Below are 13,284 nucleotides of genomic sequence, written 5' to 3' on the forward strand. Positions count from 1 at the left end.
ATCTGCACTGCTCAGAGAACTTCATATCTGCCTGCACAATTACCCTCAGGTCCTTTTCATTCTCTACCACTGTCAGTGTAGTACCACAGAGTTGATATGTTGCTCTGGGGTTGCTGTTTCCCATATGTACTACTTTACATTTGTCAATGTTATAAACTTCATTTGCCACCTCTCAGCCCATCTGCTCAACCTTTCCAGATCCTGTTGCAGCAGCAGCATAGCATCAGTAGTGTCCTTAACAATCCTGCCAACCTTTGTATCGTCTGCAAACTTGGACATTAAGCTTGATATACCATCATCAATATCATTAATAAATACAGAAAACAATAATGGACCCAACACTGAACCCTGAGGGGACTCCACTAATAACATTAGTCCATGATGAGCAGTGTCCATTGATTACCACTCTCTCTGTCTTCCATCCCTTTATCCATAGCAGCAATTTTCCTCCAATGCCACACTGCTCCAATTTGTGCAGCAGTCGTCCATGTGCAACAGTATCAAAAGCCTTTCTAAGATCCAAGTATATAATATCAAAGTTTTTCCTGCATCCAGTTCTTTTGTGACTGCATCATAGTCTCCAATCAAATTGGTCAGGCAAGACTTCCCCTTAACAAAACCATGCTGTGTCCGAGCTATAACTGAAGTCTTGTCTAGATGATCCTGCAGTGCATCTTTAACCAGTGCCTCCATTAATTTTCCTGGAACAGAAGTTAAACTCACAGGTCTATAATTACTTGTGTCAGCCTTTGATCCTCCTTTGTGAATTGTGGTCACATTTGCACATCTCCAGTCTATGGATATCTCCCCTGAGTCCAAGGAAGCTCTCATAATTATGGCTAATAGTTTGCTTACTTCCTTTGCTGCCTCCTTTAATATAACTGGATAGATCCCATCCACCCCAGGTGCCTTTCTTGTGTTTATCTTCAAAATTTCTCCTCCACTTTACTCACAGTTATTACAAGATTATCTAGCTTACTGCCAGAGTTGAATACACCTCTGGCATTCCCCCTTACTGAATAACTCCTCATGGCGATGCAAAATATTCATTTAGTTTGTTAGCTACCTGAGCAGGATCATCAACAGTTGAATCATCAATATCAAGTGAACCAATCTGATTCATCCTCTTCCTTCTAGAGTTTACATAAGTAAAGAACTCTTTGCTGTTTTTCTTTGCATCCCTTGCCAACACAACAGGTAGTAGTAGAGGCATGTTATACAATAAAGCAAGCATACAAACTTATGTAGCATCAACCAAAAAAAAAAAAAAAAACAATTTCACACATCCATTCCCTCTAAAAGTTTGTCCACTTCCTCCTTGAATTTATTTAATCTATCAACTTTCACAACAAATTGAAGATGGAAGTTTGTTCCAGCAATCAACTACCAGCTGGCTAAAGGCAAATTTACACACATCTATTCTACAACTGTCTGTCCTCAATTTATATATCCTCAGGTTCGTAATCTGAGTAAGTGAAAGAATCCCATCAGAATTCAGCGTGCTCAGTCCATTCAGAGCCTTATACACCTCAATCAGATCACTTCGCAGGTGCCTGGTCTTCAGCCACTACAATTTGCAGAACTTAAGCCTTTCTTGGTAAGAGGACCCCTTCGTTCTCCTTGCAAATCTTATTGTCCTTCTCTGTACTCACTCAAGCAACTCTACATCCTTCCTAAAATGAGGGCTCCAGACTTGTATGCAGTAGTCAAGGCATGGCCTGACCATTGCCTTATGCAAAGGGATAATCACCTCCTTTTCCCTACTAGCAAAATTCCAGTGTATCATTGACATTACCTCATGACTTGCTCTGGCAGCCTGTCTACATTGATCAGAAAACTTCATATCTGACTGCACAATTACCCCCAGGTCTTTTTTATTTTCTTGTGTAGTACCCCTAAGTGTAGTACCGTACAGTTGGTACGTTTCTGTGGAGTTACTTCTACCCATATGCAGTACTTTGCATCTGTCAATGTTAAACTTCAGTTGCCACTTCTCAGCCTATCTTTCCAGCTTTTCTAGATCCTTTTGCAGTAGCACACTGCCATTAGTGTCGTTAACAACCCTGCCAACCTCTGTATCATCTACATACTTGGACATTAAGCCTGATGTCAGGTCAGTGATTCCTGCAAAGCTCTTGCTGTAAGAATGTCAACCTGCAACATACTTGGTGAATTTTCTGTAATGCAATGATTCTCTATGCTAAAAGTGCAAACTGGATGGTACCTCACTACCCTAAACTGGGATGAGAAGATTTAAGATACCATAATTTAAAAACTATAATTAATGAGATAATGCAACATAATTTGATGTAAATATGTAAATTTTTGTTTATCTTCTATATATTTCTTTCAGGTGTAACCACCAAAGTGAATCTTCACTTTTTCAGTATGTTAAACCCCCTCAAACTATTCAACTATAAGAGATAGATTACTGTACTTTCTTAGTTTGTTCAGTAAAGATTAGATGAGATTATCATGCTGCGCCACAAGTAAGGCAGTTCTAGGTTTGAGCTCTCATGCTTCCATAAATAAGGTGATCTGATGTTGGTGTATAAGGCCTTGAATGGATTGAGCAGGCTGAATGCTGATGGGATACTTCCGCTTGCTCAGATTAAGACTCTGAGGGGGCATAGATTCGAATTGAGGAAAGGCAGTTGTAGAATAGATGTGAGAAAGTTTGCCTTTAGTCAGCGGGTACTTGATTGCTGGAACAGGCTTCTATTTGTTGTTGTTGTGGAAGATGATAGCTTAAATAAATTTAAGGCTGAACTAGACAAACATTTGGAGTGACCAGGGTGAAATGGGAATGTGTTTTTTTTTTTTTTTTTTTTTTTTTTTTGCTAATGCTAATAAAAAATGCACAGCCCTTTGTTAAGTGTGGAACCTAGCTACCCTTAAGCAATTCAATATATATGCAGACACAATGAATATGTAAATTATTTTGGCCTACTATCTCAAGAATAGGTGGAAATTTATTTATTATTTATTTGTTATGTCCTGTCACAGCTTTATGTTAGCCATCCAAAATGAAATTCTATTTGCAGGTCTGTCCTGTTATTATTTTGGATGATATACTAAATCCACAGCTGGAAGGAAATGAAACATTTGTTACATATCTTAGTTCACCAGTGGGAAGTGCCCTTGGTCACCCTGACAAGACCGTGGTTATTATTAGTGATGCTAATTCAGACAGTAAGTTTTTAAGTGTGACTTATTCTAATTTATATATATATTTAATGCTCCTAGTTACTTATCTCTGATAACATGTTTAAGCAACAATTTTAGTGTGGAGAGTTTTGTCACTGCCACTGTTCAGTTATTAACTAGTAAGAAAGGGATGCAGTGAATGATTGTATCCCAGATCTTGAATATTCTTTAACTGAAAAAGATGTGGTGCAAATTTTCCATTATAAGTTTACATCAGTATATGTATATAATTATTGTGCTTGCTTCATTAATTGAAATGTCCAAGTATTAGTGTGATTTATATTTATCCAGTAGTTTTTCTAGTAGAACTAACCTGGGATTTTGCATCCTGGAATTTCCATTCTTTCTTCAGTGTTTCTACTGTTCTATATTTCTCTTATATTATACTATATAATATCGGTGTAAATACACCATAGTTAACCCATATATTTGAGCTACGATTGTAGCGTAGAAGGCATCGTTTTAATTGTATCTCATAATGTGGTTGCCTTCACAACAAGATAGCTACTATTGAATTACTTCAAATAAATAACGCTTCTCTAGTAGAGAAGACTACTGTTATTTATTTTCAGCGTACCACCACCCAGATGATCGTTTCGAAGCTTTTTGGCTTCGTCATCAGTGGGCGGGTAGGTAATACAATATGCCATCTCAGTTGTGAAGTTATATCCACATTATGAGAGATGCCAGAAGGGTGTGGTGGTAATGTATTTGGAAAATTAAATGCACTAGGCATAATCCTTATGGGTTTTGATAATTAACTATATAATATCGGTGTAAATACACCATAGTTAACCCATATATTTGAGCTACGATTGTAGCGTAGAAAGCATCGTTTTAATTGTATCTCATTATGGGATTATGCCTAGTGGATTATGCCTAAGGATTATGCCTAGTGCATTTAATTTTCCAAATTTTCCAAATTGCTCAGATCGTGTCATTGAAATTATTCTTGTAGGGACGAAATCCTTTATTACACATTCCACCTTAAAATCTTGTCCTTCATCTAAACCTTGGTTTTTCAATAAATGTGCTAAGGCTGTTTAAGATAAAAATGTAGCATATCACAATTGGCTTGCATCCAAATCTCCAGGTTCATTTTCTACCTGCACCAAGCTCGCAACAATTGTAAAGAAGTTAGTAATCAGTCCAAACTAAATTTCAAACAGGCTAGGAGTAGAAAACTTGCTTGTTGTCCAATTGGTAGTCGGGAATTCTGGTCTCTTGCCAAAGCTGTTGGTCACAACTTTTGCCCATCTCTATTGCCACCTCAGTTGAAGATAAATGTGATCACTAGCTTCGTAATTTTCTTCTAACTCGTGTATTGATGACCTTGGTAAACCACCTCCTACCGTTCTGAGTACATTCCATTCAATGCCTCCTGTGGTCTTCCAAATAAAGTATGTCAGAATAATTTTGAACAGTCTTGATACCAAAAAAGCAAGAGGTCCTAATGGTATTTCTCCACTTGTTCTCAAAACTTGTGCTCCTGAGCTTACTCCTATTCTATGTCACCTTTTTGGCACATTCTTATTCCACTGGTGTTTTCCTTTCCATCCATTATCGTCCCATTGCACTTCTACCCTTTCTAAAATGGATAAATCTGCATCAGTTTAATCATCAATTCCTAAACTATCTACAAACTATCCATCTGATAAATGATCGTCAGTATGGATTCCATCAGTGTCAATCCACTGGTGATATGCTGTCTTACGTTACCTATCTATCAATGGAAAAGTTTGATAAAACTCAAGCAGTTGCTCTTGACATTTGAAAGGCTTTTGATTGTGTTTAGCATAAAGATCTTCTAAATAAGCTTCCATCTTATCGTTCACCAAAAGTTTTTGTAATTGGGTATCCAGTTTTCTCTCTAACTGCTCACTGCAAGTAATGGTATACTGCTCTCTGTCTTCTAACTTCTCCATTAATGGAGACATTCCCCAAGGTGCAATTCTTTCTCACACTCCTTTACTCTTGTATATTAATAGGCTTCTCCCATTGACTGGAAATCCTATCCATAGTTTTACTGATGATAGCACATTGCATTCCACCTTCTAGTTTGAGAAACCTTGCCCTGCACAAACAGCTTCAACTTCTCGAATATCCACTACCAGTTCCCTAAATGCTGATCTACAGGTAATTCTCCAGTGGGGCAAAGGTAACTTAGTTGATTTAAATCCTTCTAAAACTAAATTCTGTCTATCTCACAAAAAGGATCCTTCTGCTCCTATGCTTATCTCTGATGGTTCTCAGATTTCTAGAAAAGATCACAAATCTCTGTTAGGGATTACCTTAATTTCTAATCTGTCTTGGCACAACCACATCACAAAGATTGCTTCCTCTATATCTAAAAAACTGGGATTTCTCTTTTGTTCTCAGCATTTCTTTTCTTCAAATGGCTGCTCATTTCACAAATCTGTACATTTCACAAATCTGTCCTACTATGGAATATTGTTCCCATATCAGGGGTGGTGCCCCTAAAACCTCTCTCAAACTTCTAGATTCCATTCAAAGTAAGGCCGTTAGGTTACTTAATGACCCATCTCTAACAAAATCTCTCCACTCTTTGTCTCATAGATATTCTTTTTCTGCTATATGCCTTTTCTGTAGATACTTCTATGGATGCTGTTCTTCTGAATTGGTTTCTATAATTCCTGCTTTCTTCCAAACCGGTCCAAACACATGCTGCAATCAGTTACCATCCTTTTACTGCCCATCTTGAAACTCACAGAACCAACTTTTCTTCTTCCTAATTTTTTCCTTCAACTTCCTTTTTCATACATACAACCCCCATTCATACATATTTCCTGAAAATTACAATCTACTGAAATTCAAGTCTATTATCAATATGTATCTTCTGTAATCTTCTCAACCTTCAACCCAAGCATGGCAGGCACCTCTGTAGCCAGGTGGGAAAGAGCAGCAGTGCATAGCACACGCTTCTTGATTAGACCGGGGTTCGAGCCCGTCACCACCAAATACAGAGGATGCGGAAAGGTCAGGGAATGACCACCGCATATTCCCAGAGCAATATGGCTTTGGTTGCCAATTCTCCTAAAAACCAAATAACAACAACAACAACAACGGCCAAGCATGGTACTAAGTACTATTGATTTTAATACCTTTCATCCTTGAGGTTTTCATTAAAAAATATATATAATATATATATATATTGTTGAATACTGCACCTATTTATTTTTCTGCAACATTTTGTCCTATTTTTAACCTAGAAGTACTGCTTCCACTTTCTTTTGTCCCATGTCCTCTAACCTAATACTAACCTCCTGAATATGGTTATACATTGTTTATTTGTTGATATGATTGAGATGAACCCAAATTTGTTCTGCTATTTCAGAGCATACAAAATTATATATAAAGGATATACTCTTCTCTGTTATTAAAAAGCACCTTTTTCGGTTAATTGAGTACTAACTTGAAACATATTGGGATCAGAGGCAAGATCTTTAGAGGGATTACAGGATTCAAAAGGTATATCCAAATGGGAAGTGTAAAAGTACAGTAGTACACTCATTTGAGTTGACCATGGTTCAAATCCACATGACCAAAATACATTAACTAAAATATTGAAATATTTTGAATTTTCCTTTTGAAATATTGAAATCTTTTGCATTAATAAACTATCTGCTAGGTTGTAATCATATTGTATTAATACCTAAAAAGAGATAACTGGCATACCTAAAAAGAGATAACTGTTGCCAAAAGTAAAGAGGATGGGTTTTAATTTTTGCAAAGGAAATTATGGTGGCCTTGGGCATTGTTTGAATTCCATTAAAGGCAACTGTTGGTGAACCCGATGAGTGCAAATGATAAATAGGAACTATTCAGAGAAATAATTTTAGGGTCCACCTACCTTTTTATATCTTTAAAGTGTTTTTGTTTCAGAACTATACCAATGCGGATGACTAAGCTGATGAAATAGGTAAGAGAAAAGAAAGTTGAAAGGGATAAATATAAATAATATTTATTTCTTTAAGAACACTAAAAGACTATGAAAAGTATAAATCAATTTGGAACAAAGTTGCTCTGTGAGTAAGAAATGTTAAGTTCTTAATGCTGATCAATGCAAGCTCAGTGGTAATGGCCTTCTTCCTCTTGCTCAGATTACACTCCAATGCAAGTTACTGCATATGGGTAACAGTAATCTCAGGGTAACATACCAACTGTGTGATACTACACTTAGGTAATGGAAAATGAAAAAGGATCTGAGAGTAATTGTGCAGTCATATATGAAGTTCTCTGAGCAGCGCAGAAAAGCTGCCAGGATGACAAAATGCCATGAACAATGATTTTTGATTATGGGGTTTTGTTGATGATTTACAGGAATTTTGCTAACAGGGATAAGGAAGTAATTGTGCCATTGTATAAGGCAATGGTCAGGTCACATCTTGAATACTGCATAGAGGTCTGGAGGCTATATTTTTGAAGGATGTAGAGTTTCTAGAATGAGTACAGAGTAGAGCAACAAGGTTGGTGAGGGGAACAAAAGGGCGCTCTTACAAAGAAAGGCTTAAATGCTGGAAATTGCAGTGTCTGGAGACTAGGCACCTGCAAGGTGATTTTATTGAGGTGTTTAAGGCTTTGGAAGGCTTGAGCAAACTCAGTATTGATGCGATTCTTCCTCTTGTTCAGACTATGCACACGATGGGGCATAAATTCCAATTGAGGAAGGATGGTGCAAAACAGATCTGGGGAAGATTACCTTCAGCTAACAGGTGGTTGATTGCCGGAACAAGCTTCCATCCATTGTTGTGGAAGTGGGTAGTTTGAATAAATTCAAGGAAGAACTAGACAAATTATTGGAGGGTATAGATTCAACCACTGCTCATCTTAGTCCTAATTATTCACTGTATGATTCCTTTCACCTCAGAGGTGGTACTTATGCATATATCTGTTCCAATATTCCCTTTTTTTTTTTTTTTTTTTTTTGGGTAGTTGTTGGCGCATCGGCTTGTGGCCATAATGCACCTCCCAAGGTTTTTGCAGTACTTTGATCCAAGCCCGAGGCGGAATTCAAACCCGCGACCTTTGGGTTGTCAGGCAGGCACTTTACCCACCTGGCTAGCCCGGTCGGCCCAATATTCCCTGTCAAAGACTTGTTACTTTAGAATCTCCTCTTTTATTGATCTTCTCTGGCTTAAAATATCTCTACCTCATTCTGTCAAATTCATCTGTTGTCTCTACCGTTCTCCTAACTCCACTAATCACTTGGAACTCTTTCATTTCCTCTCTTTGCAACTTGACTTTCTCCAGTCCAACTTACCTAACAGTGAAGTAATTTTCCTTGGTGGTTTTAATGTTCATAACTCCAGCTGGCATCCATTTCTAGTCACACAGACCCAGCTGGTTGAGATGCTGAGGCTTTTACAATTACTAATGACTTTGGTTTTCCAATAAATGTGCTAAGGCTGTTCAAGAGAAAATTGTTGCATATCGTAATTGGCTTGTTTCCAATTCTTCGGTTTCATTTTCTGCCTACACCAGAGCTCACAGCAATTGTAAAGCAGTTATTAATCAGTCCAAACTAGATTTTGAACAGGCTAAGAGTAGAAAACTGGCTTCTTGCCCTAATGGTAGCCGAGCATTCTGGTCTCTTGCCAAAGCTATTGGACACAACTTTTACCCATCTCTGCTCCCACCTCTGTTAAAACCAGATGGCTCTATTGTCACTTCAGCCAAAGATAAAGATGACCTGTTAGCTTTCCATTTTTCTTCCAATTCATGAATTAATGATCTTGGTAAAACACCTCCCACCATTCCCAGCATGCTCCATTGAATGTCTCCTGTGGTTTTCCATCCAAAGGGTGTCAGAAAGATTTTGATGACCATTGATGCTAAGAAAGCTCCAGGTCTGATGGTATTTCTCCACTTTTTCTCAAAACCTGTGCTACTGAATTTACATTTGTTCTGTGTCACCTTTTTTTCACTTTCTTATTCCAAAGGTGTTTCAAAATAAGAAATTTGCTTATATTCAGCCAATTCCTAAAAAGGGTGACAAATCCCTCCTATCCAATTGTCGTCCCATTGCAATTACTTCTAATCTTTCTAGAGTAATGGAGAAATAAATTAACCGCAACTCTTAAACTACCTAGAAACCTTCAGTCTGATCAACGATCGCCAGTATGGATTCCATCAGTGTCGATCCACTGGTGATATTCTGGCTTATGTTACCCTTTTATGGACTAATTGAATGGAAAGGTTCGGTGAAACACAAGTAGTTGCTCTTGACATCTCAAAGGTTTTCGATCGTGTTTGGCATAAAGGTCTTCTAAACAAGCTTCCATCCTATGGTTTGCCAACTGTTTTTAGTAATTGGTTATCCAGTTTTCTCTCTGATCGCTCACTGAGAGTGATGGTAGATGGCTCTCTGTGTCCCCCAAGGTTCAGTTCTTTCCCCCATTCTTTTCCTCTTCTTTCAACTTTATTGCAGCCATGCAATATTTTGTGGAAGAATGGTTACAGTTATACCAAAATGCACTAAAACATCTTATAGAATTCATGCTGTGTTGCATGCTTGTTGTTATTCAAAAAAAAGGTCTTCCTGATTCGATACTGAATAACAGTTTGATTTTTTTGGCCAGTGTGTGTGTGTGTGTGTGTGTGTGTGTGTGTGTGTGTGTGTGTGTCACACAAACTAGAATAACATGCACTTAAATTGAGGAAGAATAGTTGTAGACTAGATATAAGAAAATCCCCTTTTCAGCCAAAAGATTATTAATTATTATTAAACTCCAATTATGCAATATCAGATGTATTGTATAGATTATTACATGTAGTTAATGAACCAGAGAGCTTATGTAATTTAAGGAAGGAGTAAACAAATAACTGAGTGAAACAGGGTGACTTTTTTTTTTTTTGTAAAGAAAGACATGCTGAAGAAATCTGCCTTTTTTTTTTGCATGAATGTCATAACATACAGAATGGTACAAAAATATGAGGATGAGAGTATAACTGTTAGAATCTAAGATGATATGATTGGAGGCAGGATTAATCTTTGTCGTTTTCACTCATGGATAGTAATGTATGTATGTTTTTTTTTTTCTTTTGTTTTGATTTTATATTTTTTCATATTTTTATAGATATAAGTTTTTTTTCTTTTACAGTTCCAATAATGCAGTTTGCTGTAAAGGAAATAACGGTGAAAGAAACTACTAAAACAGTAGAATTAGCACTTCTTCGAGCTGGCGATCTAACTAAGGAATCATCAGTTTGCTGTTACACTAAACAGAATAGTGCATTAGCAGGATTAGACTTCATTGAACGACCAAGTACCAATATATCACGTGTCACATTTCTCCCCGGTGAAAAGGTAGGATTAAATGTTTTCGTATGTAAATTTGGAAATGATAACGAATATTAGCATTAGCATTGGCATACGATGCAAGAAAGCAAGCTTATGCAGCATCAGCCAAAAAAACCCCCACCCATTTCACCCCTCGATTCGTTCCAAATGCCTGTCCAACTCAGCTTTAAATTTATTTAGGCTATCAGCTTCCACAACAAAAGATGGAAGTCTGTTCCACCAATCAACTACCGCTGGCTAAAGGCAAATTTCTGCACATCTATTCTACAACTGTCTTTCCTCAATTTGAATCTGAGTGAAACAGGGTTCTTAATCTGAGCAAGGTGAAGAATCCCATCAGCATTTGCTCAACCCATTCAAGGCCTTATACACTTCAACCAGATCACCTCGCAGGTGCCTACTCTCCAGGTGCTGCAATTTGCAAAATTTAACCCTTTCTTGGTAAGAGCATCCCCTCACCAATCTTGTTGCCCTTTGTACTCGTTCTACCAACTCTACATCCTTCCTAAAATGAGGCCTCCAGACCTATACACAGTACTCTAGGTGTAGCCTAACCATTGCCTTGTATAATGGGATAATCATCTCCCTTTCCCTGCTAGCAAAATTCCAATATATCATTGACAAGGCTCCATGGCCTCCCTGGCAGCCCATTTGCACTGCTCAGTGAACTTCATATTTGACTGCACAATTACCCCCAGGTCTTTTTAACTTTCCACTTCTGCAAGTGTAGTACCACACAATTGGTACGTTTCTCTTCGGTTATCGCTACTCATATGCAGTACTTTGCATTTGTCAATGGTAAACTTCAGCTGCCATTTCTGAGCCCATTTGTCCAACTTATCTAAATCCAGTTGGAGTAGCATACTTGGACATTATACCTGATATATCTTCATCAATATCATTCATAAATATACAAATCAACAATGGGCCCAAACCCAAACCCTGGGGAACTCCACTAATAATATTTGCCTACGAAGAGCAGTGTCATTGATTACTACTTTCTGTCATCTCCCACTCAACCATCCCTTTATCCATTGTAGCAACTGACCCTTAATGCCCCTCCAATTTGGAGAACAGTCTTCCATGTGCAACAGTATCAAAAGCTTTCCTGAAATCCAAGTATATGATATCAAAATTATTTTTGGCATTCAGTTCCTTTGTGACCATATTATAGTATCCAATCAAATTTGTCAGACAAAACTTCCCTTTAAGAAACCCATGCTGTGTCTTAACTATTACTGCAGTCTTGTCTAGATAATCCTGCAATGCTTCTTTAACCAATGATTCCATTATTTTTCCTCGGAACATAAGTTAAACTTGAACTCGCCGAGTCCAAGGAAGTTCTAATAATTATGGCTAAGGCTTTGCTGCCTCCTTTAATATAATTGGATAGATCACGTCCACTCCAGGTGCCTTTTTTATGATTAATTTCAATGATTTCTCTTCCACTTTGCTCTCATTTATTACAAAATCACTTAGCTCCCTGTTAAAGTTTGATAAACTTCTGGCACTCATCTCATTGTATAACTCCTCATGTGTGAATGTAGAATGCAAAATACTCATTTAGTTTATAAGCTACCCGAGCATGATCATCAATAGTCAACCCATCTATGTCAAGTGTTCCAATCTGATTCATCTCTTTCCTTCTAAAGAACTCTCTGCTGTTTTCCTTTGCATCCTTTGCCAAAGATTTCTCATAATCTGCCTTCACCTCCCTAACCTTCTTTGTGACTTTTTTTTTTTTTTTTTTTCTTTTATGAAAACCCCAAACCTCAGAGGTATTAGAACCTATTGTACTTAGTACTGTGCTTTGGTTAGAAGTTGAGAAGACGATAGAAGATATTTGTTGATATTAAACTTGAACTTCTGTAGACTGTAATTTTCAGGAAATACGTATGAAGGAAGGTTGTTCCAGAAAACAGCAGTTGAATGAATAAATGAGGAAAATGAAAAGTTGGTTCTGTGAGTTTGAAGTTGGACAGTAAATGGATGTTGGCTGGTGGCGGCACGTGTTCAGACTGTTTTGAAAGAGAGAGCGGAAATTATAGAAGCCCATTCAGAAGAACAGTACCCATGAAAGTATCTACAGAAAAGGCATACGGCAGAAACAGTACGTCTATAAGACAGTGAGTGGAGAGACTCTGTTAGAGATGAGTCATTAATTAACCTAACTGCCCTCTTCTGAATGGAATCTAGAAAGCCTGAGAGAGGTTTTGAGGGCAACACCCCAGATGTGGTAACAATATTCAAGGTAGGGCGGATTTGCCATTTGTACAGAGTGCACAGCTGTTTTGAAGAAAAGTAACGCAGAGAATGAAAAAGAAAACCAAGTTTTTTAGATGCAGAGGAAGCAATATTTGTAATGTACTTGTGCCAAGAGAGAGAGAGAGATTAGGTCAGGGTAATCCCCAAAAGAGATATATCATTTTGCCTAGAAATTGGTGTGTTACCATAGATAAGCATAGGAGTAGAAGAATCCTTTTTGCAAGATATAAGACAAGACAGAGTTTTAGAAGGGTTGAAATCAACTAAGTTGTCTTTGCCCCATTGAAGAATTACCTGGAGATTGGAAGCGGATATTTGAGAAGTTAAAGTTGATTTAGCAGGGCAAGGTTTCTCAAAATGGAAAGTGGAATGCAATGTGCTATTATCGGCCAAACTATGCATAAGATTTCCAGTTAATGGAAGAAGGTGATTAATATACAAGAGGAAAAGAGTGGGGGAAAGAACTGAACCTTGGGGGACACGGGAATTAG

General features: G+C 37.7%; 1 protein-coding gene across 4 annotated transcripts in view; it reads left to right on the forward strand.

Moving 5' to 3' along the window:
* Positions 1-13,284, forward strand: part of LOC150083681 (extracellular matrix organizing protein FRAS1-like) — an 866,422-nt gene that overhangs the window by 659,588 nt on the left and 193,550 nt on the right. For all 4 annotated transcript variants that reach the window (XR_016547213.1, XM_090378121.1, XM_090378123.1 and 1 more), the window contains 2 exons: positions 3,045-3,192; positions 10,329-10,534. Coding sequence is in view for 3 of the 4 variants with exons in the window: in XM_090378121.1 (XP_090234247.1) it covers positions 3,045-3,192; positions 10,329-10,534 (354 nt within the window). In the remaining variant the exon portion in view is untranslated. The remainder of the gene's footprint in view (positions 1-3,044; positions 3,193-10,328; positions 10,535-13,284) is intronic.

Source organism: Mastigoproctus giganteus, chromosome 7, assembly GCF_048544385.1.
Source record: "Mastigoproctus giganteus isolate SK-2022 chromosome 7, ASM4854438v1, whole genome shotgun sequence".
Lineage (NCBI taxonomy): Eukaryota > Metazoa > Arthropoda > Arachnida > Uropygi > Thelyphonidae > Mastigoproctus > Mastigoproctus giganteus.